This window comes from Pavona decussata, unplaced genomic scaffold (assembly GCF_977016875.1).
Source record: "Pavona decussata unplaced genomic scaffold, jaPavDecu1.1 SCAFFOLD_78, whole genome shotgun sequence".
In the NCBI taxonomy this organism is placed as follows: domain Eukaryota; kingdom Metazoa; phylum Cnidaria; class Anthozoa; order Scleractinia; family Agariciidae; genus Pavona; species Pavona decussata.
The window spans coordinates 1,701,714-1,725,707 of NW_028145496.1; the positions used below are offsets into that span (position 1 = coordinate 1,701,714).

A 23,994-nucleotide genomic window follows, 5' to 3' on the forward strand; every position below is an offset into this window, starting at 1 on the left:
ACACACGGGTACCTCTGAAACGAACTCTTCAGTACAGCTTTTTCTTTTTCTTTTTCTTTTTTTTTTCTTAAGTTTGCGTGTAGCCGGGAGGGAGTGTTTTGATATAGTCCGCTTTTAGGGCCCTAGTCAGCCACACCTTTGTTTTTGTTTATATGCGAGAGTTAAGCTATTATATTTTATTTGGAGCATGTCGAAATGAACAAAATGACTGTGAAACTACTAAAAAAATGAAAAATACTTTTAGGAACACAACTTACATTAAAGCAATAAGATTTCGCTTCACCATGCAATATTAATAGTTTTGATGGCATCGAAAATGGCGGAGGCTGACTAGGGTCCTTTAAGCTCTCTTGCTAATATTATATCCACCGAAAGGCTACGAAATATTCACCGTTTTTTTACTGACCCGGCTCAGAGATGAATAATTTTGAAACTGGCTAATTAATACATCACAAGTACTCCCATAGCTAAAGTGATTTCCCAAAACCTTTGTCATCAAGGTTTTAGTGTCTCGCGTACCTTTTTTTTTTCCACTGGATTATCCGAACGTTGGCTAAATTTCTGTTATTTTAAATATCGTCAGCAAACCAAGGCGCTTCCGGGAGATTGAAAATCTTACTTAAGCAGTAAAAAGACATAATGTATCCGGTTCAATTTAAAGTGTACAATAAATAGTTCAACCTGTGGAATATAATGTTCATGATGATGTAATATTTTTTTTCCAGTCACTTAATTCGTTGACCACCGCACCTCATATCCTTAATTAACGCTAAAGTTTGAAAATGGAAAGTCTTTCTTATACGAAAATACATTTATACCATGATATTTTCTTACTGCAGCATAAATACATAAAACCTATTTTTCTCGATGTGAAAATACATGCCTTTGGTCAGTCTCTACATGTACCCGGCCGGCAAGAATTTTTTGTCCCTTGTTTTTCCCTTTCTGACCCCTTTCGAATCCGTCTTTCCTTTTTATTTTGCTCTGTTAACTTTTACTAAAGTAAACTTTACTAAAAATGGAACAGAACACGCTTGCAGCGAATAATACCTTATTAACGTCTATATGTTTTTATTTCAAAAAGCTCTCGCGGTCACAAAAATAACCCCGAAAACAAATTATCGCGTGATATTTAAATGACATTCAGTGAGATCGTATAACCTTCATACGCCTTCGCAAAAGAATTACAACTGATCGAAACACAGTATAGTACAGAACAGAAATTCTAAAATTTCGAGGACTGGGATTTTTAACCCTTACAGCTGTGATTGGAATTTGTGTGATCCTGCTGTTGTCTTCAGTAGTAACAATTTTGGTCCATGGATCCTAAAGGTAAGAAATCATCTGGCCCCGGTTGTTCAAAGAGCGGATAATTTTACTGATCCACTGGATAGGTTTCTATGCGGCAAATAAATGTGTGCAGGAATTTCCCTATAGCCCTATAACTTGTGTATAGAGTAGAAGCGTATGTCTAATTTAAGTATAATGATGGGTTTGTGTGGAAAACCTGCAAGAAGCGTTGTTTAGTATACATTTGCACCACTGAATAGTGACTTATCAACTGGATAAAGTTATCCGCCCTTTGAACAACTGGAGCCTGATGTTAAAGGTAGAATAAACTGGTGAGAAGAAGAAAAATCGTTTTATGGTCACAAACCTCTCATGATGAGAGATAAAATCTTGTTATTAAGTATTTTTCGTTTTTGGCTTGTTGAATGGTACGTTTCGAGCACTTTTCAATTGAGTGCCTAAAACCAAAACGAAAAGTAATTATTTTGGTCAATCACACAGAATAAAACCACTTTCGTAGCGAACCAGCAGAATCCTAAGCAAGTACACACAGCCGGCGCTAGGGACGGTAAAGGCCCGTTTAAACGGCTTTCAACCGATTTGGCCAACCATTTTTGTCAATTCGACAAAAGCTGAACGGATGTTGGGCAAATGTTGACAAATTAATGTTGAATGGAGTGCTCAAACGGCAGCAAAGGAAGTCATTATTGAATCGCTGTTGAATGAAAGCTTAAACAAATTTAAATTTGATTCAGCACGCTTTCAACAAGCTTTCAACGTTTTTACGCTCTTACTGAATGTTGAACGACGTGTTCAAACTCCCCCGTCATTTGGTTCAACAAAGTGTTGAACACATGTTGAAGCAAATGTTGAAACCGTTTCACTGAACGGGCCTTTGATGCGCGTGCAAGAACATTAGTCACAATTATTGGCTTTGTTTTGCGACTGAAAACATTGGCGCTTATTTTACTATCAAATCACAGAGCGTGACAAGCAAAACAAAGAAAACGGGAATTCGTTTCGACAGCTGATTGAATAAAAAAAGCTCTTAGACTTATGATACTAGAAAAATATCGCACGAGAAGTTCTTTTCCCTTTACCATTAAATCGCTACCGTTTAGCGCACACACTGACAGTCACTTCGTAGGCTGAGTCGCCGAGCTTATCAGGTCGTGGTCTAGGGAAAAGTGTCCAAAGGACAATCCGATCGTTTTACTGAAAATCTGCTGTAACTTAAAAAAACAGCGTGACACTGATTAAATAAGGTTACCTAAAATTTGCAAAGCTAGATTGCATTGATCTGTGTAGCGAGAAAGAGTTTGTTTGTACTGCGCTTCATTCTAGAGTAGAAGCGGTGACTTAATGTGTCATAATGTACAGTGAAATCGCTTTACGGACACCTGCTTGATACGGACACTCTTGATTACGGACAGTTTTCTTGGTCCCGCTACATATATTTTCTGTTAAAATTAACCCGCTTAACAACGACATTCTGTAATACGGACACTTTTTCTGGTCCCACTCTTTAGCAATTTGAGCGGGCTCTTGCCTATCAAGCAGCTGTTCTTCTTCTCGTATCTGTAACTTGCGCGACGCCATTTTGTTGCCAGTGAAAGCGTGAACTGGTACCGACGCAGTTTTTTATTTCCGCTGTGCCCAGTCCTCTAGACGAAAAATGACGCAGTATAGCGTAACCTTCTTCTCCCTCCCCCACACGAATGAAAATAGACTAAACCATGAACGGAACTTGAAAATAATCAATCTCAGAGACCAAGCATATCGTGACTCTGATAATGTTCCCTTCAAAAAACTAAAAATATGCCGATGTCGCTAGCAGTGCTTAACTTTTAAAAAAAGTGAAAAAATCATCCTCGTTTTTCCAAATTACGCCAACAATTATGCTAGCGCAGTCAATAAGGACCCAGTAAACACAGTAAAACGGGTGTTATTAATCAAAGGCTCCCGTGAGCCAACTTGTGAATGCAAAAGTGAATAGTGGTATCCGTATTTTAAGCGGTAATTGCATCAAACTACGCTACATGGACGCCATGCCGCATTGCAGGAATGCATTATGAACTTAATATTATTTGCTTAACGCGCAAAACAATCGAATCACACACGCACTTTGATTCCTTTCAATACGCGAAGCAACGCAAAGGTGGACGTGTACGTTCTTTTGGGGGTTTTAAGTGGTTGCCAATCGACAAAAAAAAAGCGTCCGCTTTATCTTCCAATTTCGTTTCCTCGCGTCGTGTTCCTGCGGAATAAAATTTGATACATGTGATCAATTTTGGTTGCCTAGCACGTGAACTAAATCTTACTGTTTTCAGTATGGTCAGTATGGCTACGTTCAAAGGACAGCTTCTGTCAGCGTTTTATAACACCGGAAGAAATTTCTTGTTAAAGTAGCTATTTTGGCTTTATATAAGTGAATGTAAATTTAAAAATGCGCGAAGGGATGATTGTCGCTGTGCATTAGCAAACTTGCAGTGTTTACATTAGTTCTGGTGAATCGATCTTATTGCTCACCCGGAATGAAATTTTTTTCGAAGGTTAAGTTTTAGTTTCCTATTTGTCCCTTAGCCTTTCACACACGGAATTGCCTTGAATCTTTAACGTTAATCGAACGTTTTCTTTTTTGTGTATATACATCTTTTATATATATCTTTTTCTATATATCTTTTGTATAGAGTGTGTGCACGGCGGCCATGTTGGAGGACTAAAACAATAGAAGATATTTGCATAAAAACAGAATTTATTTCCTAAAGGAAAATCATTGTATTGTTTCAGTCTTCCAACATGGCCGTCGTGCATACACTCTATATATTCAGCGGCCAGAGAAATGAAGTGTTGTGTTCGGCTGTATATAAGTTCAGTGTTTACGTCCTGATCTTATCCATTAACTTTGACACCGAAGGGAGATTTATCGCACTGTAGAATTTCGTATTCTTTCGGTCACGTCGGTCCACGTCGCTTCCTCAGATTTTTTGGTTAAGCACCTTTAAATGTTTTCACGTTTTCATTTGTTGTTCACTGAAACGAGCAGTTCCGACTATCGATCCAAGTGTAGCCTCTCTTACAGACCTTTTTTTGGCTCGTAGCACAATCTTTCCTCCCAACGAGAAGAGCCAAAAGAGCGTCTGCAAGAGAGGTTAATCCAAGTCGAACTTTTGGAAAATATCTGTCCTGAAAGGAAAGTTGACCTTTAGTTTCGGTCAGTGGAAGGAGTTCACAGACAACACACCTACTAGCTTTATTCTTTTAAGAATAAGTTATTCGTAATGAGTCGATTTTACGTCCTTGTTTTTTGTCCTCTAATGTCGACTTACGGTGAATACATGCACTATAGGTAGACGCATGAATAATTTATGCTTTTGATTCAATTCCGATTAAATTCAGACAAAATTTAAAGCTTATGGAGGGAGTGAGTGATAATCTTCCACATTGCGATAACTCGTTCATTGCGCATGCGCATATTCACGAGTTAAAAAAAAGTATTATTGTGTAATGCAACTCCAGGGATTTGATTGGCTTAGCGGCTATGGTGTATGAGCCATTATAGCATGCACGATAAAAATAGACACATTAAATTAATTATCGCTGAATAACTGAAGTTTCTGTAATACTGAAACCTAACACTTCATGCCCACGCCTTGTTCAGGTGACAAATGACTAATTGCAAAAGAATTTTCTTTGCATGAGCGCGCTTGCCCTTCCTCTAAAAGTGGACACCTCTTAGATTACCAACCCAGAGTCTGATAGCTGTTGACGAGTGTTATCTGGCCGATAGACTGCGTCAGAATGGGTTGCAATTGTTTAATACTAAGCGAACGTATTCTAGTTCAAACATCATCGTTTCTAAAACGTGTTAGAGGAAATCCTAAGTTGCCCCTTTTCAAGAATTTAGTTGATTTTGTTCTCTCAGTGTTACATTGTTTATTTGCGGGTATTTAAAAAACAGTTAAAATCCGTAAGACTAAACGCTTGTTTCTTCTTTTTCGGTAAAATGTTCATTTATTTATTTGTTTGTTTGTTTGTTTCTTTCAGTTCAAGCGGTAGCGGCAGTTATTTTCCTAGTTTCTGTTCTGATTGCATTTTTAAACCTCTTCGTGATCACGGTAATCTGGAAAGATCCATTCAAGGAGCTTAAAGGAACCCGCGCCAACTTCTTCATTTTAAACCTGGCCATTTGTGATCTATTAACTGCTATGCCAAGCCTTTTGCTGATTGGTATTTATATTTTGTTGCCAAGTGATGATCTTTTGTTTGCAGCAGTGATCACTGTATTCATCGCCCAGTCTGCTTCCTGTTTAACAATCCTTAGCCTTGCAGTTGAACGACTCATCGTCATTTCATGCCCACTAAGAAGCACACAGTATTGGACAACTCGTTGTCTCACACTTTGGATTATCTCTATCTGGGTCGCCGCTGGCTTACCATATTTATCTCTCCTTGTTAGCAAAGAACTGTATTTTAATTACGTAAGGAAGGTTACTGATGTGTTTGGTATTATTTTAATAATCGTAATAGTCGCCAGTTACACAAGAATTTACTTCGTGGTAAAAAGGTCTTTTAATCTGGATATAACCACACTGGAGGAGAGGCCAACAGAGCGTCAAGGTCTGACTGAAAATGCTCAAACAATAGAAAGGTTAAAACAGAAAGAGAGAAGTGTTGCGCGCACGACTTTTATGCTGGTTGCTATTTATGTCGTTTGTTGCATTCCGTTATACGTAATACGCCAAATACACCTTTCCTGTAAATGTTTGAAACATCCCTTTTTGGGATTGGTATTTGTGTCCTTACATCCACTGCTCAATCCCTTGGTTTATTCATTGTGCACAGCAAAGTTTCGAAGAGCAGTTTTAAAAATTTGGAACGGACTGTGCCAGTAAGACCGGTTACTGAAAACGAGTAATACGATTGCTCAAAAATGGACGTTTTCTTGAAATACCGGATTTTGTGTACGAGTTTGAATTTCATTTTAATTTGTAAATGTTAACTTTAGTTTTTCTCTTCATGCAATCCATTAGTGTTTTTAACAGGGCTTCTATTGAGATCTATTGAGCCGGAGTCCAAAGAGAGTCAAAAGAATCTATTTGTTTCGTCAAACATAAATAGATCGGTTTCCAATTGAGTGTCATAAAACCAAAACCAAAGTAATTACTCTGGCCAATCGAAACAGATGTAAAAACACAACGAGCCACTCAGAATTCAAAGCAAATACATGTTGCTGGCGCCAAGCGCGGGAAACGAGCGCCGCGAAAACACGATTGGTTTTGGTTTGGATTTCCTTTGGTTGAGAAAGTGGCGCGACTTTTGTTAACCAATCACAGAGCGTCGTATTGCAAAACCAAACCAAACGCGAATTAATTACTTTCGATACTCAATTGAAAGCCGCTCTATTACACCCTAAAGATACGAAGTAGGATTGGAGACGGGGGCTGAATTTGAAACCGAGGGCTTATAAGGTCCAGGCTCCCCTAGCCTGTTCGGATATGAAAAGAACAGAACAGTCGGCACTTCTTACCCATAGGTACAACTGTTATATTTCTTATATACACTTGAAGGTTAGATTACAGTCACGTACCCGGATTAATTGGGAGATTTGGCCAAATTTGACAAAGAAAATGAGCAAGCACATGAACATTTTTTGGCAGTGCTACAGATGTTAAAAATATTCTTGTGAATATTCTAGCTTAGCGTATGACATTTCCGTTTTAGAATGTATTGGGGTAACAATAAAAAGTGTTTGTAGTTGATCTGCATCAAACTGTTCGTAGCATCAAACATATCGCCAGTGCAGGTTTTATCGTTTTATTGGGTAAGTTTTGCCGTTTATATAGAAAGCAAGATTTTTAAACGGTTGAGTTAAAAATATATTTGTATCGTATTTACAAATTTTCAACAACAAAAAGATTGATTCTTTTCAAAATCTCAGCCTCTGGTTTATTCTCAAAATATTCTTAAAAACAAGTTTCAGCGTAGATATTTTTGTAAAATAAAGTGCTATAAAAAAGTGTATATTTACTTTAGTTGTTGTTGTTGTGTTTTTTTTGGCCTCTACTAAAAGTGTTCAATGAAATTATGTCGCCAGTATTTCCAGGAATCATGCTTCGCGTAACATTCCAGATTGCTAATATTCCATCGGTGACTCACCGGAAGTGTTATGAAAGATTGCATTTCTTGTTGCGACCGGTTAATTAAGCTTTTAGACTTCTTGTTAGAACAACTAGTGAAAAAGTTAAACCAATAGTCTAATTTTCTTACACGGTAAGAAAAGAAAATATCGAGCCAAGCAAGGTTTTAAACGCTCGGAGAGTGTCATCGTTAATCGAATGGATTTCATGGTAACGCAGCCGTTAATTAATATGTTCATTGCATTGTTGATCTTAGATGTGTTATTTACAAGACGACCTATTCAGTTAACTGGAGCGCAACTCTAAAAACAGCAGTTACCCTTGTTTCGGAGGCTAATAAGCCAGCTGAAATATTCTATCTCTGCACAAGCAATTACCACTCAAAACTTGCGAAAAATAATTGAAACCGCCGCGTTGTATGAGCTAACCTAACTTGAGCATGCTTCGTTGTTTAAAAGCTCCAAACTTCTGCCCCGCAAAAGCTGAGCAAGAATTTGTTGGAAATTTCTAGTCGTAGTTAATCGCTTATCAAATCATTAATCAAAGGAGGAATGAATTTATTGCCAAATGAAGTAACCGGAACTGTTTTGTTTAATTGTCAAACGATCGACAAAAATAATGTACTCAAAAGGTTACCGGTTCAACCATTCACAATTGCAATTTACCCAGTTTGTTTGATTTAAAAACTAAATTACAGTTACACAACGTGTTTAGCAAAGATAATTTCTTTCGTTGTTTTTGCTTGAAATTTCGGTTTCAAAGCAAGTCAAATTTAATCAGTTTTACTCTGTACAGGCGCTGATATCGTCTATGAGTTTTTATGTCGACAGGGAACATTTGTTTTGTGTCCCCTGATTCAGTTGGAGTTGTTAATGTCGCCTTTCCCAATCACCTGCTCAAATATTTTCTCAAGAAACAGGAAGAATTAGTGGTGAGAAAAGGTCAGTAATCCATCAATGCATTCAGTCCTAGAACAATCGCGTGACATGTTTTGATGGCGTGTCATGATCACGCTATGAGGAAATTGCCTTTCAAATACCCTACAAGCGGAAGTCATTTCTTTATGGCGAAAGAAAGCGACAAGGAAGAATTTAACGGAATAGTATTTGCAAACCCACCATCCTCCTGCCATAAACCTCCAGCTCAAGGTATTCACATGCTTCGCACGAGATGGCTAAACCGTAATGGAAGTCGAAAAAGGGAAAGTTCCTACCGCCTAAACTCACCAACCCACATATCATGAAAAACAACGCCCCACAGATTTCTCATAGAACTTGAAGCCACTACTCTAAATTAGCCAAGATTGGCCTTTAATGTTAACTAGATGACAGCTGTGTATTTATGCAAGAAAGTACCGGGTTTGGCATTACATCAGCGTATATTTCTGTGCGCGTTACAACCGTATATACTCTTTTTTTAAGAATATTGTTTGGAATAAATAATAATAATCCTGGGCCAGGATAAACTCACGCATTATGCAAAACAACACCTCAAAGATTTCTCATATAACTTGAGGCCACTTCTCTAAATTATCCAAGGTTTGCCTTTGATATTATTTTTATCTCCTAGTGTAGTGTACACTGTTTTAGGAGTATCCCTATTAAAGCATTAATGCATATTAATTATTGTTTGTTGTTTTTGCTTCTATCAAAAGAGGTCTAAGGTTTAATTTCTCTGTAATATGTACAACCAGGACGTACTAGTAATCAGGCGTAACTAACACAGAAACAGAATATACCCACGTGAATAGACTGGGACATATACCGGCGTGACTCGATCGGTTTCACTTGCAGGCCATGCAGTCAAGTTGACTTCTGAACATTTTATGATGTCATTTTCTGGTACCAAAGAAAACTGCCATCGATTTGTTAAATAAAGTTTTTTCTACTGCAGGTATATGACAGGGTTAAACGGCTGTAAATCCAGGGCGGAAATCGCAAACAGAAACGTTTTTCTGTCCAGTTAAAAATTAAAGGTGGCTTGCAAAAATAAATCTAGAACCGCTTGCTTGCTAGTATAGAACGATAGATCAAGTGAACATTCGTAAGTTCAATAATATAAGTACTAAAAGTTTACACTGATTGTTTGTCTGTTTCATTGCCAGACCTAATTTCAACTTGGAAAGCTATAGCCGCGTTTTCTCTTTCCTTTCTGACGGTAATTGTAAACTCCTCAGTTATTGTAGTCATCTGGAAAGATTCTTACTAGTACAAACTGCTAAAAGGAACGGCCAACTACCTCATCTTAAACCTCGCCCCGTGCGATCTTCTGGTTGGTCGTTTAGGTGAGTTGTTATTTGGTCTAAGCCACTGGCTTCTTTACGAGAACGTTACAGGAGCAGCCTACATCTTCACATACTTGGCGTTTTGTGCTTCGTTTCTGACAATGCGTGGTCTAGCAGTCGAGCGGCTTATTGTCATATCTCCGGCGTCAAACAGCACGGATTATCTAACTAGCTCATATCTCTCATCAACTGGGATCTTTTCAATCTGGATATTAACTACGCTGTTAGCTTTTCTTCCCGTCACTGGATGGCCTGACTCATTCGACGGCTACAGAGTTTTTATTGCTGATGCAATTGCCTTTCCTATATTAGTCTTATTACTTGCCTGTTACTCAAGAATCTACTCCATCGTGAGAAAAACTTTGTACCTACATTTAACAACACCAGAGGAGAGACGAGACGAGGGACTATCTCTAACCGAAAGTGCTCGCGAGATGGAAAAGCTGAAAAGGAAAGAGAGAAGTGTTGCATACTCCGTTTTCATTCTTGTTGGAATATTTGCCGTTTGTTGGATTCCAATCATCGTAATGGAGAACGTAAAATAAATTTGCAAAAGCTGCCATTACAAGACAGAAGTGAAACTCTCAGAGGCCTTAGTAATTTTGCATCCCCTGTTAAACCCGATCGCTTATTCGCTGCGCACTGCTAATTAACAAGTTTCCAAGGGCTCTGTTGAAAATTTGCAAGGGCTGTTTTTGCCCTAACCGAGACAGACGTGCTATCGTCTGATAAAAAAAACCTTCATATTCCAATAGAGTACACAGTTAGCTATGTAATATTGTAAGAAAGTAAGTATATTCCAAATGAGAAGTAAACATATCACAACCTTTCTATGCGCGTTACAACTACATGTAGTAAAAAAATCAACAAAAAAAAAAAAAGAAAGAAATGTCTTTCGGTCCTGATAAAAAAAAAAAAAAGCTGTCTCGAGGCTCTCACTTGCTTGGATGTCAGTTCCAAAGTCATGGAAAGCATGATGAGGCATCAGGCTTAGTGGTGATAGCACTCGCCTCCCACCAAGGTGGCCCGTGTTCTCGGGTTTTCCGGCCCTCCTCCACTAAAACCAACATTTCCAAATTCCAACTCTACCTGGAACACACGGGTACCTCTGAAACGAACTCTTCAGTACAGCTTTTTCTTTTTCTTAAGTTTGCGTGTAGCCGGGAGGGAGTGTTTTGATATAGTCCGCTTTTAGGGCCCTAGTTAGCCACACCTTTGTTTTTGTTTATATGCGAGAGTTAAGCTATTATATTTTATTTGGAGCATGTTGAAATGAACAAAATCACTGTGAAACTACTAAAAAAAATGAAAATTACTTTCAGGAACAAAAACTTACATTAAAGCAATAAGATTTCGCTTCACCATGTAAGATCAATAATTTTGATGGCATCGAAAATGGTGGAGGCTGACTAGGGTCCTTTAAGCTCTCGTGCTAATATTAGATCCACCGAAAGGCTACGTAAATATTCATCGTTTTTTTACTGACCCGGCTCAGAGATGAATAATTGTGAAACTGGCTAATCGATATATCACAAGTACTCCCATAGCTAAAGTGATTTCCCAAAACCTTTGTCATCAAGGTTTTAATGTCTCGTGTTCCACCCTTGCAATATTTTTGATCCGAACGTTGGCTAAATTTCTGTTATTTTAAATATCCTCAGCAAACCAAGGCGCTTCCGGGAGATTGAAAATCTTACTTGAGCAGTAACAAGTCATAATGTATACGGTTAAATTTAAAGTGTGCAATAAATGGTTCAAGCTGTGAAATATAATGTTCATGATGATGTAATATTTTTTCCAGTCACCTAATTTGTTGACCACCATACCTCATATCCTTAATTAACACTAAAATTGGAAAATGGAAAGTCTTTCTTATACCAAAATACATTTATACCATGATATTTTCTTACTGTAGCATACATACATAAAACCTTTTTTTCACGATGTGAAAAAATATGCCTGTGGTCAGTCTCTTCATGTACCCAGCCAGGATGAATTTTTTGTCCCTTGTTTTTTTCCTTTCTGAACCCTTCCGAATCCGTCTTTCCTTTTTATTTTACTCTGTTAACTTTTACTAAAGTAAACTTTACTAAAAATGGAACAGAACACGCTTGCAGCGAATAATACCTTATTAACGTCTATATGTTTTTATTTCAAAAAGCTCTCGCGGTCACAAAAATAACCTCGAAAAGAAATTATCGCGTGATATTTAAATGACATTCAGTGAGATCGTATAACCTTCATACGCCTTCGCAAAAGAATTACAACTGATCGAAACACAGTATAGTACAGAACAGAAATTCTAAAATTTCGAGGACTGGGATTTTTAACCCTTACAGCTGTGATTGGAATTTGTGTGATCCTGTTGTTGTCTTCAGTAGTAACAATTTTGGTCCATGGATCCTAAAGGTAAGAAATCATCTGGCCCCGGTTGTTCAAAGAGCGGATAATTTTACTGATCCACTGGATAGGTTTCTATGCGGCAAATAAATGTGTGCAAGAATTTCCCTATAGCCCTATAACTTGTGTATATAGAGTAGAAGCGTATGTCTAATTTAAGTATAATGATGGGTTGTGTGGAAAACTTGCCAGAAGCGTTGTTTGGTACCACTGGATGGTGACTTATCCACTGGATAAAGTTATCCGCCCTTTGAACAACTGGAGCCTGATCTAAACGGTAAAATAAACTGGTGGGATCAAGAAAAAGTGCTTTATGGTCACAAACCTCTCATGATGAGAGATAAAATCTTGTTATTAAGTATTTTTCGTTTTTAACTAGTTGAATGGTACGTTTCGAGCAGTTTTCAATTGAGTGCCTAAAACCAAAACCAAAACTGAGTAATTATTTTGGTCAATCACACAGAATAAAAGCAACTTTGTAGCGAGCCAGCAGAATCCTAAGCAAGTACATATTGCCGGCGCTAGGGACGGTAAAGGCCCGTCTAAACGGCCTTCAACCGATTTGACAAACTAGTTTGTTCAATTCGACAAAAGTTGAACGGATGTTGGGCCAATGTTGACAAATTCATGTTGAATGGAGTGCTCAAACGTCAGCAAAGGAAATCATCATTGAATCGCTGTTGAATGAAAGCTTCAACAAATTTAAATTTGATTCAGCACGCTTTCAACAAGCTTTCAACATTTTTACGCTCTCACTGAATGTTGAACGACGTGTTCAAACTCGCCTGTCATTTGGTTCAACAAAGTGTTGAACACATGCTGAGGCAAATATTGAAACCGTTTAAACCGGCCTTTGATGCGCGTGCGTTGTTTTCCCTTTACCATTAAATCGTTACCGCTTGACGCACTCATGATAGTCACTTCGTGGGGTGAATCGCCGAGCTTATCAGATCGTGGTCTAGGGAACAATGTCCAAAGGGCTATCAGAACATTTAACTGAAAATCTGCTGTAAATTAAAAGACTAGCGTGACACTGATTGAATAAGGCTACCTAAAGTTGGCAAAGCTAGATTGTGTTGATCTGTGTAGCGAGGAAGAGTTTGTTTGTACTGCATTTCTTTCCAGAGTAGAAGCGGTGACTTAATGTGTCATAACGTCCAGTGAAATCCCTCCTTACGGACACCCGTTTAATACGGGCACTCTTGATTACGGACAGTTTTCTTGGTCCCGCTACATATATTTTCAGTTAAAATTAACCTGCTTAATATATAACGACATTCTGTAATACGGACACTTTTTCTGGTCCCAACGGTGGTCGTAATAACGGGATTTGACTTTATCACATTTAATATGTTCCTATCTTTAGCAATTTGAGCGGATTCTAGCCTATCAGGCAGCTCTTCTTCTTCTCGTATCTGTAAGTTGCGCTACGCCATTCTGTTGCCAAGGGGGAACTGGGACCGACGCAATCTTTATTTCCGGTGTGCGCGGTCCTAAAATGACGCAGTATTGCGTAACCTTCTTCTCCCTCCACCACACGAATAAACAAGATGCCTATACTGGCATTTAGGCGTGATGCTGCGGCTGGTTCATTTATTCCAACTGTATGCTTTGCTTTGCAGATTGATAAAATTATGCTTGGTAATGGAATAGGTTGAGTCACGTAGATCGCGTTATGTTGTTTCCTCTGTGTTACGCTACTTAGGGTCTTACCGGGAATTTCGGAAGTTCTATTACGATAACGTGAGCTTCTCAATGACCTCTTCTCAAGTCCCATCGTGGTATAAAACTGTCAAACAAAGCACGATTCCTTCGCCAATAACTCTCCAATTTCCACCGTTTTAAAGGTCGAGTGCTTCTTAGAAGTTATTCTTTCGATTTACCGCTTCAAAATGGTTCATTTTCGTTTGAAAACGGCACAGTTGAGTCGACGACATGTTAACAATATGGCGCCACAAATTTAATCCGAAATTACTGAATAAATCAAATGATGCTTTGACGTTACACAAGTACGGGTGAGTGGGTCCCCTCCCTCGCGATTTACGCGACAAGAATGGATTTTGATTGACCTGCTTTTGTTGAAAACAATCAGAACAATACATACCTACTAGGAAAGGGTAGAGTTAAATGAATAAATTAATGAGCAGATTTGTGGCTACGATGAAGAAAGACACGGTATGCCTCTCAGGGCATCCCGCGTAAAAATAAGACTTTAGCATTCATTGAGAGAAGTATCTCGAAAATTCTTATTGACTACTTTAAATCATTTCTTTTCAAACCTGTAAATATCCGGTCTTGAACAATGATGACGGAAAACGCTTGCAAAAGTTTGAGTTTTAATACAATTCCAGTGATCACCACAAGATTGTGGCCTTCACAACGGTCATACCGGAAATTGCTGTTAGCGTAAAGGCGAATAGGCTGAGATTTGTTTCACTAAAAATCCTCTCCTAAGGGTATTACATAGCTGTCTATCAACGGAAGAATATTTTACTAACAAAGTATTAATTAACGACTAGTCTTGTGTTAAATAATAAAAATAGCTCCAATGTATAAACTCCCACTTGCGCTATTATATTTTCTTTCTTGGGTTTATTTATCGCTCACTGTTTGGAAGCGATGCAATAAGGTTGTTTTATTTATGGTAAATATTCGAATTAACGGGAAAAAAATGTTACAAAGTCAATGGTTTATCTCTCTTTTTATGTTTTAGTATAGTACTGATCTAGCTCTGATCAAATGCTGTTTTCTCCTGATATAAATTTGGTATAAGCAGGAGTTCTGTTTTGGACTTTTCCTCAGGAAATTTATTTTTTCCGTCAAAAATGTTTAAAATTGGTTTTTCCTCAATGCCATACATTATTTACATTAATTCAAGCCATACATAATTGTATCTGACGTTAAGTTAAACTTTTCCTGGAAATGGCCACCCTTCTTGTTTTTATCGTTCGTAGTGAGGATATTCAGAGTTTCTTACTAAATTTATACCAGCCGATATTTTGTCATTAAAGTTAGTTTTCACTGTACTTATTTGAATAATAATAATAATAATAATAATAATAATAATAATAATAATAATAATAATAATAATAATAATAATCATTAAATCTTTCCATTTGAAGGTGATTATCAATGTCAATACTTTTTGTGCTGTAACCACGTATTGTATATTTGATAAGGTAACTGAAACTTGTAAACACGTACACTGTAATTTATGGAAATAGACGTGGACTTGTAGAACCGCCATTCTTCTTGGAAATTAAATGTTTTGCAACCGACAACGCTGGACACTGCTTGAGACTTCAACTTAATATTTAAAAAACTTTTGATTTTCAATGTGTAATTTTTGTCGATACAAATGTTCATTGTGATTTTTTATATCTCTCACGTTGCTTTATTTTTTTTTTTTGACATTTCCAAGAACGCAACGAAAACTTTGAAAGAAAAGAGCATTTTCCTCATGAAATAAAGGGAAGGTACTTATTGCAAATTCCACCACCAACCAATCATAGGAAGGCTTACGTTAGGCGACATTAGTTGTTGACGAGTGTTTGACAGTAGGTTGTCAATCATACTCCGGCCAAGATAAAAGTAACGCGAGACGTCCTTCTGAGCATGGAGAATTCTGTAAGCTGAGCTGTAGAGTGAACCCTAGAAATAGAATACAAGCATTTGAACAACAACTGAGTGCGTGTCAAGTGAATCTTACTACTTGTTGGTATATCTGAGCTGATTCCCCTGGTTAGACGCTAAAAGTAAATTTATAGTTTGGACACTACAGTAAAAATGTGTAAGAATTGTGTTACATATATGCAATTTATGTTGGAAGGGCCGCGACCGTAACACAATGCTTTGTTTTAATGTTCACACTAGAGTTGAATAGGAACCTTTCTATTGGCCAGTTGCTCCTAGGCTTTTGCTGAATCTATTGTAGTTTGTGCACGGTCAAGGCCAAAAATACTAACACGAACATATTACAAAGACTTTTTTCAGGCTTCATAACTATAACTAAAGTCAAGGTGGCAACTTTAATTAGCAAGGTTTAAAGCTTCCTCCGATGTTATAAAACGCGACAGAAGCCGTCGTTTGAACGTAGAAATTCAATTCAATTCAATTCAATTCAATTTTATTTACACTTATTGCAAAGAAATACAATATAATTTATAGTAAGAAAAAAAAAAACTGCAAAGCAATTTATGTAGTGATTCTACATTCTACGGAAGAAGTGCGTAGTGGCCAACGGAGCAAAGCTTTCGTGTATACTAAAAAACAGGAAGATTTTGGTCACGTGCTAGGTAACCAAAATCGTTAAGAACACGACGCGAGCAAAAATGATTACGTAGGTTCTAGGAAGAAAAGTTGGATGCTTTTCTTTGTTGATTGGCAACCACGTTAAACCACCAAATGAACGTGCACGTCTACCTTTTGTTTTGCAACGCGTTTCGAAAGAAAACACGAATGGTATCATGCTATCACGAATGCTGGCGACTTTTAAAAGTGTAGATGACGAATAAAGTCATTAACTCTTTCTTCGACTCCTTTTCTTACCGTGAAAATCTTCATTCCATGTTTCGTTGAAATTTTTGTTTTCTCTGGAATAGTCTCGACTACGTAAGTGTAGTAATTGTCCGAAAATCTTCTTCACAGACACTTTGAAAACGCGACGAATTCGAAGTTGCCGCCATTTTGTTGACAACTTCACAGTATTAGGCTACTCACTCTACTCACTATCTACAACAGAAACGAGGCAATTGCCTTCAAAAACTGCCGTTTGGCCGAATACAGAAATTCATTCAAGTTTAATCCTTATAGCATTTATTATGTGTTAGCTCTGGTTAGCTAGCCAGTCTCTGTTTATTTTACAAGAGGAAGCAAAAGGTGGTAGCATAATAGGAGGTTTAACATATGTCAGGCGTAGGGTAAGGGAACTTCAGCTCAAAGAATGCTCATGGTTTGCACGAGATGAGTAATCACACACTTGAATTAGCCCGTGGGAAATTCCCAACTCGAGGTCAGTGTCTCTAATTTCTTTTGCCTGATTTACATAGAGCATCATTAACTATTCAGCCAATTCTCCTAAAATGTCCGCAACTGTTTTCGTTGTTCTTATCTTACACGATTAAAATATTTAGCTGGGTTGCATAAATCATGTTAAGATTACGAGAACCTGTAAGTATAGTTGCAAAACAATAGGTTATTGTTTGAGAACAATCGTTAAAATCCCTGTTTTCTTAAAAACGTGTTATGTAACCAGTCCCAGGTGTTTACAGGGCGTCCTACCAAGGGTGCGGCGCGGGTAACGTAGTTCCAATTTAGCTTACTTCTTTGTTTTCCCAGTGCAGGTTATTACTCATATGGGATATGTTTTTTCTATATTTGTATTTTTAATGCACCCCTTACTGAAAAGACCTTGGTGATTACAATATTTGCTCGGATGGAAGTGATCAAAGTATAAAAGGTATTAATTTTCAGAAAATGAACTGTAATAAACAGGTTGAATATTAATGAACTTGTCTTACGTAAGTAGCATACTCGATCTTGAGTAACTACAACAACGGACGCGAACAAAAGAGAACAAACGGTCAATTAAATGTGAAAAACGTCAATATTGATTAGCTTAATTATTGCGTTGAGTGTCAAATGTTAGTTTTACAAATTCCAATTCCGACAGGTTTTCCAGAATTTTGCAAGGATCTCAGTATCTTAACTTGTAGTTTTCGAAGCGAAACCACGAGGAACGGTACGAAACCTGCGCGCTGAGCATGATGGGCAGTATTGGGATGTCAAGATGCTATTGTGACGTTTCAAGATAGAACCGACATACAACCTCTTTTCTCTATTTCTCGCGCTTAGGAACATTCACAACCACTTGATTAGGGAGCGTCTCCTTCGTCGACGCAATAAAGTATTCATTGTAGACAGATAAAAAAATATTTGAACTGCTTAGAAACACCAAACTGAAAACTATAATTTAGAATAGCTTATGATAATTTTTCAGGAATCATACCTAGCGAGCGACTTTGTGGTCAATTATGACATATCAGTCGCCTGGCATTATCTGTCCATCAGCTGATGATATGACGTGTGCAAATGACGTAAACAACACAGAAAGCGAGTGAAATGTCTTTGTCCGTAATCGCTCCGTTGTAAACCGATCAAACCGGGACACTACAGCGTACTGCACTCTTGTATTTTGCGCGTTCTTTTGACCTCTGATTTGGTGAAATAATATAATGGCGAATAAATCTGGGTACAGTCCTTGAGAAAGAGCTGGTAAAACAATTTTCAAATCAATCACAAACAGAAGGTAATGCGAGATACTTAGCTATTAGCTAACTGCTGACTGGAAATTAAAAGCACGGACTGACAGAGACTGTAAACTTTTCAAATGGATTCTAATGGTAATGTAGACTTTTAATGTGGTTTTAATGTTGAGTTTTTCCAATATTGATCTATTCATTTCCGGCGTAGCACATCAGACGTTTGGTTCGTTTAAGTTCCGGGTCATCAACGAAATCGAACTCACAGAAAATGCAAATCGAACAGAATCTAACGTTTTCCAGTTAAGGTTGCTTTCGATTGACCGGAATAAGAATATGTTAATGTTAAATGTTAAATTTATCTTTTTAAGAAATTTGGGAGGACAATTCTGCAAACTATCGCTCAAACATGAGAATTTAAAAGCCGTCTCGTACTCCAGTATCTAATAAAACCTTTAATGAGGGATTTCCTGTCATCGTTGTATTTATTGCTATTCCGGAATAGGGTCAATCAAATGTACCTCAAGTCAGCCCCACACCGTTCAGGCGACCTGATCATAGACTCTCCTTTCTGTTCGACCAACCCTTTGATTGCTTGTTTGTTTGATTTTTCTTTTAGGTCAAGCTGCAGTCTTTTTAACACTTTCTGTCCCTATTGCTTTCGAGAATGCGTTGGTGATCTTAGTAATCTGGAAAGATCCACTCAAGGAGCTCAAAGGAACCCGCACCAAGTATCTCATCTTAAACCTGGCCATATGTGATCTGTTGAGTGCAATGCCAGGAATGCTGCTGGTTGGTCTTCATTTCTTGTTTCCAGAAAATAATCCCCTTCTAAAGGCAGCAGCCAACACCTTATCGCTTACGCATGTTGCCTCTATTTTTACAATCCTTAGTCTTGCGGTTGAACGACTCATTGTCATTTCCTTCCCGTTGAAAAGCGCACGACATTTGACGGCTCGTCGCTTCACACTTTGGATCATTTTAATCTGGTTTTTCGCCTGTTTAGACGCTTTGGGTGTGAGTCTTAGTACGGAAGATTATAGGTCTTATACCTGGTCTATTATTTATGATGTAGTGGTCCTTGGCATTATAATCATAGTAGTCGCCTGTTACTTAAGAATTTACTTCTTGGTGAGAAGGTCCTTTTATCGAGATATAACGACGCAAGAGGAGGAACCAACAGAGAGTCAAAACTTGATACAAAATGCTACAAGGATAGAAAGGATCAAAATAAAGGAAAGAAGTGTTGCGCGAACAGTTTTCATCATGACTGCTATTTTTGTCACGTGTTGCATCCCATTGGGCGTGTTGGAAAACATGGACACATTCTACAAAAGCTCAAAATTTACTTTTTGGGAGGCTTTGATGTTGTCATTACGCTCACTGCTCAATCCCTTGGCTTATTCGTTGTGCACACCAAAGTTTCGAAGAGCGTTGTTGAAAATTTGGAGAAGTCTGTGTAACCATGGTAACCGGGAGACGTACATACATTGTGTAAGATAGCGGGAAACTGAAAGTTTAAGCTATGAACGGGAGATGACCAGAGAAATTGCAAGTTGGATTTAAGAGCGATTAATTGTGTAACTGAAAACTAATACAATATGTTCAGTCTAGTAATCTTCGACCAGGGGGCGTGTCGCTTGGGGGATAGCAATTAATCTCTTTGCCCCAGAGGGCCCGAAGGGGAACAATTTCTGTTTGCGGTTTGGCTTTTTGCTTTCGTTTTAATGTCTTTTTTGGTTTGTTTGTTTGTTTGTTTGGAACTTGGGTTAACAGCGCACTTGTTAGTAAGAGTTGAACTTACTAATTGCAAAAGCGTGTTGAAAGAAAAAGGGCTCTTTACTTCAATTCTGTAATCCATAAAAGACGAAAACTACGCATTATACTGATTGCCTATGTTGCTAGGTTTTTACCCTAAAGTGACACAGGGGGTGGGGGTACACAAGAACGTTTTCCCCAAGCTCCAAACGCTTACCCTCATTTATACACCACAGCTAACAACAAAGTTACTTCTTTCACAAACCTATTTAAACTTAAGCCAATTTTCGATTTGAAAGTCTACTAGCAGTTTATTAGACATCATATCTCGCTGTCGTACTACTGAATTATGTGCAATATACACACACAAGAAAAAGATTAATTACAAACAAAAAACTGTTATTTTCTTGTCTGTAACAGGCCTTCCTGAAACACAAGCTTCAATTTCATGATCAAATTTCATGATTTCTTGAGCAGTTTTATATCCACAGATTGAATCGATTTTGCTTGGCATTAAACGGGGAGCAAACTCAATTTAACAGTTTCGAATAAATCTTGTGATTCGGCTGTAATTCGTGGTTTTCAGTGCCATAGGATGGGTTTATAACATTTGCCTTAGTGATTAGAAATCTACACTGAGCATGCTTGCCGAGGACTGGGCCATTTGTGTATTCAATAATATGATTAAATAAGATTGATTGACTGTCGGAAACATGCATGTGAGTTGTCAAAATCGAACAATAAGTTTATCCAAGCTAGGAAAAACAATGACGGATTTGATTGTAATCGAGAGTAGACCTTTTCCGTAGAAAAACCTTGTGAACTCGCCTGTGAAATGCACGTGATTCAATAAACGGGGTGGAATCTAAAACCTAACCTATGAATTGCCTGGAAACTTTCTCCTGCAGCCAAGAGAATCCAGCAAATGCTACAACTACCGTGTGTTTGCTAGATTTATAAATAAATTACCCATATCAATTGGCGGTCTCGTCCCGTTAGTTCGAGGGTTTGATACGGCAACGTAAATCAAAATAGTTCCTTATCCCTCCCGCTGACTTATTAGCATTAAGGTATGGGAAGACTCCTGTCGAGCAGAATGACAAGGGGAGCAAAAGCGTAAAAAATGAGCCAACAAGAGGGTTGGGAGGAAGGGGCGACCAGTTCTTAGATGTCTTCGCGAAATGGCATATATTGCTTAAATTATTGTGTCTTTTATAATGCTACTGAGTCATCACGTGGGGTAATGAACATTACATGAACTGTGAATAGTTCCTTATCCCTCCTACTGACTCATAAGCATTAAGGTATGGGAGACTCCTGTCTCGCTTATTTCGGAAACACCAGCAACACTAATCCTCTTCCCAATCCTTATCTAATATTACATAAGTGAACCCTTTCTTGTTTCCCCAGCGGTACCTCGTGTCTGAGCTAAGCGAGTTCGTTCCCAATTTACACATCTTTTTCCCAATCCTTACCATCCCCAACCCTTAAATGTTTTTTTTTTTCCAAAACTTAACGACATTTTAAGAACCGTAAGTCGAAGTGAATCCAGTTAATCCGTTTTGTCTTTGGTACAGTTCATTTCACTAACAGTCGAATGTTCCTCCGATAGAACTCTCTGAAGGCTGGGCAACACTTTGTTGACATCTGACATCTCCTCTAGGCCTGGAGTCGGGGTTCCGGCGGAACCCACCCAATGGATCTTCCTCTCCGGAGCCGTTTGCTACATCTCAACAGGGAAAAAGCACCCCCTTACTTCCACCATTCCTCTCGCTTGGAACAACAATAAAACGAGACAGATAGGAGGGGAAATCAATGGCTGCGAGTAGCACTTAGACGACTTCCATCCGACCCAGGCCTAGAGATGATGACTGCCACTGCCCGACAAGTCGAAGCAACAAGGGATGCCATCTTTAACAATAGCTTGCTGCGTCTTCCCTCAGGACATAGATTGACATAAAAAACTGGCATATATATCCCAGTGGACTATGAGACTCGTCCTGGACAGGATTTTCCCACACTGAACAGAATTAAATTGCAAACTTTACTACTGTGTAATTGACATGACTGCATACAGAGAAGGCGAAATTAACAAACTGCTACGATCAGTTCATGCCACAGGGTACTAGAACGTCCCTCACTGTCTAGTAACTAGGTCCTTTTACACAGAAGCTCGCTAAGTGACCAAACTGACCACAGGCATATCACTTGATCGTTGATTTCGGACGTGGAGTTTGTGAACCACGTCGACGACCTCTTGCATGGGGTGGTTCATGTCAGGTATGGAGGCGCATTCCGCCAAGGGGAATGGAATTTTTTACGAAAATATAGTAATTCAATTCTCCCAGTCTTGCCTGGAAACTATTCACTGACCACTCATGACAAACAGAAAATTATATCACTTAATAACAATGACTCCCCATACTGCCAACTGCAATTTTCTTCTTCAAAACAACCGCAATCACATGTAATCAGTACATATTCCGGTTACACAACTAAAGCAGTTGCAACTATAACAAATTTTGTACTTTGTAATATTCAATTAATGATTAGAATGGAAGGCACGAGAGGGGGGAGGAAAATGAAGGAAAATGAGGAGCTACATGTATGCGTACCATCTTCTGCGAACTCTCTGTTAAATATCATTTGTAAAGTATTGTACCGTGAGGGCACACTATCCTCTCAATCACTATCATAAAGAGCAAGACAATTCATACTTTCTAGCTGCCTTAAAGTTAATTGAACGTTTTCCTTTTTCATATATATTTTTTTATATACATTTAGCGGCCAGAGAAATAAAGTGTTGTGTTCGGCAGTATAGACCTTTTTCATAAATGGCGGCCGGTTTATTATTCTTTTCAATATGTGTTAATTAGCCCTAGTAACCTCATTTCAGAGTAAAAATTCTTTTGAATTCTGCACATGCTGACGAGGCTAATAAGGCTAATTTTCATGAAAACAAAAGAATAATTTATCGGCTGCCATTTATGAAAAAGGTCTATGTGAAGTCAGTGTTTACGTCCTTATCTTATCGATTACGTTTGACATCGAAGGGGGATTTATCGCAATGTGGAATTTCGTATTCTTTCAGTCACGTCGGTAAACGTCGTTTCCTCGGATTTTAAGGGTAAGCTCCTTTAAAGGTTATCATGTTTGCCTTTGATGTTTACTGAAACGAGCAGTTCCGCATATCGATCGAATTAGTGTAGCCTCTCTTGCAGACGCTCTTTTGGCTTGTCACACAATCTTTCCTCCCAACGAGACGAGCCAAAAGAACGTCTGTGAGGGATCGACGTCAAACTTCTGGAAAATATCCGTTGCCTCATAGTTTCGGTCAGTGGAAGGAGTTACCAGACAACACAGCTACTAGCTGTTTTCTTTTAAGAATAATTTATTCGTTGTGTTTTTGTTTTTTGTCCCGTAATTGCGGCTGATGGTGAATACATGCACTATAGGTAGACGCATGAATAATTTATAAATTAATGTCGCAGTTCCTATTACCATAAGGTTAACTAGAGGTCTCAACAGACAAATAATAACAACGTGATGTTTGGCGTAAAGGGGGAACACCGCTCCGCGATCGGCGTGACAGACGACTCCCATAGCGTGACCATAAAGCCTTACTTATCTCCCCAGCGCTATTAAACTGTATTACTGACCAGCGCTGGATCGGACAAGTTGTAGGCAGGTCCAAAACTAAAACAATCTAATAGCCTAACTCTCCACGGCACTACGAACTGAAACCTCCGGCCAGCATAGTGCAAAGAGTATTGGCATTTTTTAAAACCAGCACAAGCCTAATATTCCGCTGCGCTACGAGCCGACTCCGCCGGCATGCGCTGGATAAAAGCATATAACGAAC

General features: G+C 38.4%; 1 protein-coding gene across 9 annotated transcripts in view; it reads left to right on the forward strand.

The window, feature by feature from the left end:
- LOC146476276 (sphingosine 1-phosphate receptor 3-like) overlaps positions 1-23,994 on the forward strand; it is a 123,128-nt gene that overhangs the window by 72,977 nt on the left and 26,157 nt on the right. For 3 of the 9 annotated variants that reach the window (XM_085114821.1, XM_085114819.1, XM_085114818.1), the window contains exon 2: positions 18,994-20,255. In XM_085114821.1, the coding sequence (XP_084970947.1) occupies positions 18,994-19,877 (884 nt within the window). In that variant the 3' untranslated portion in view covers positions 19,878-20,255. Of the gene's footprint in view, positions 1-1,208; positions 1,333-11,991; positions 12,124-18,993; positions 20,256-21,744; positions 22,750-23,994 lie in introns of those variants that run through there. The other 6 variants (XM_085114826.1, XM_085114827.1, XM_085114817.1 and 3 more) reach the window with 6 other exon arrangements.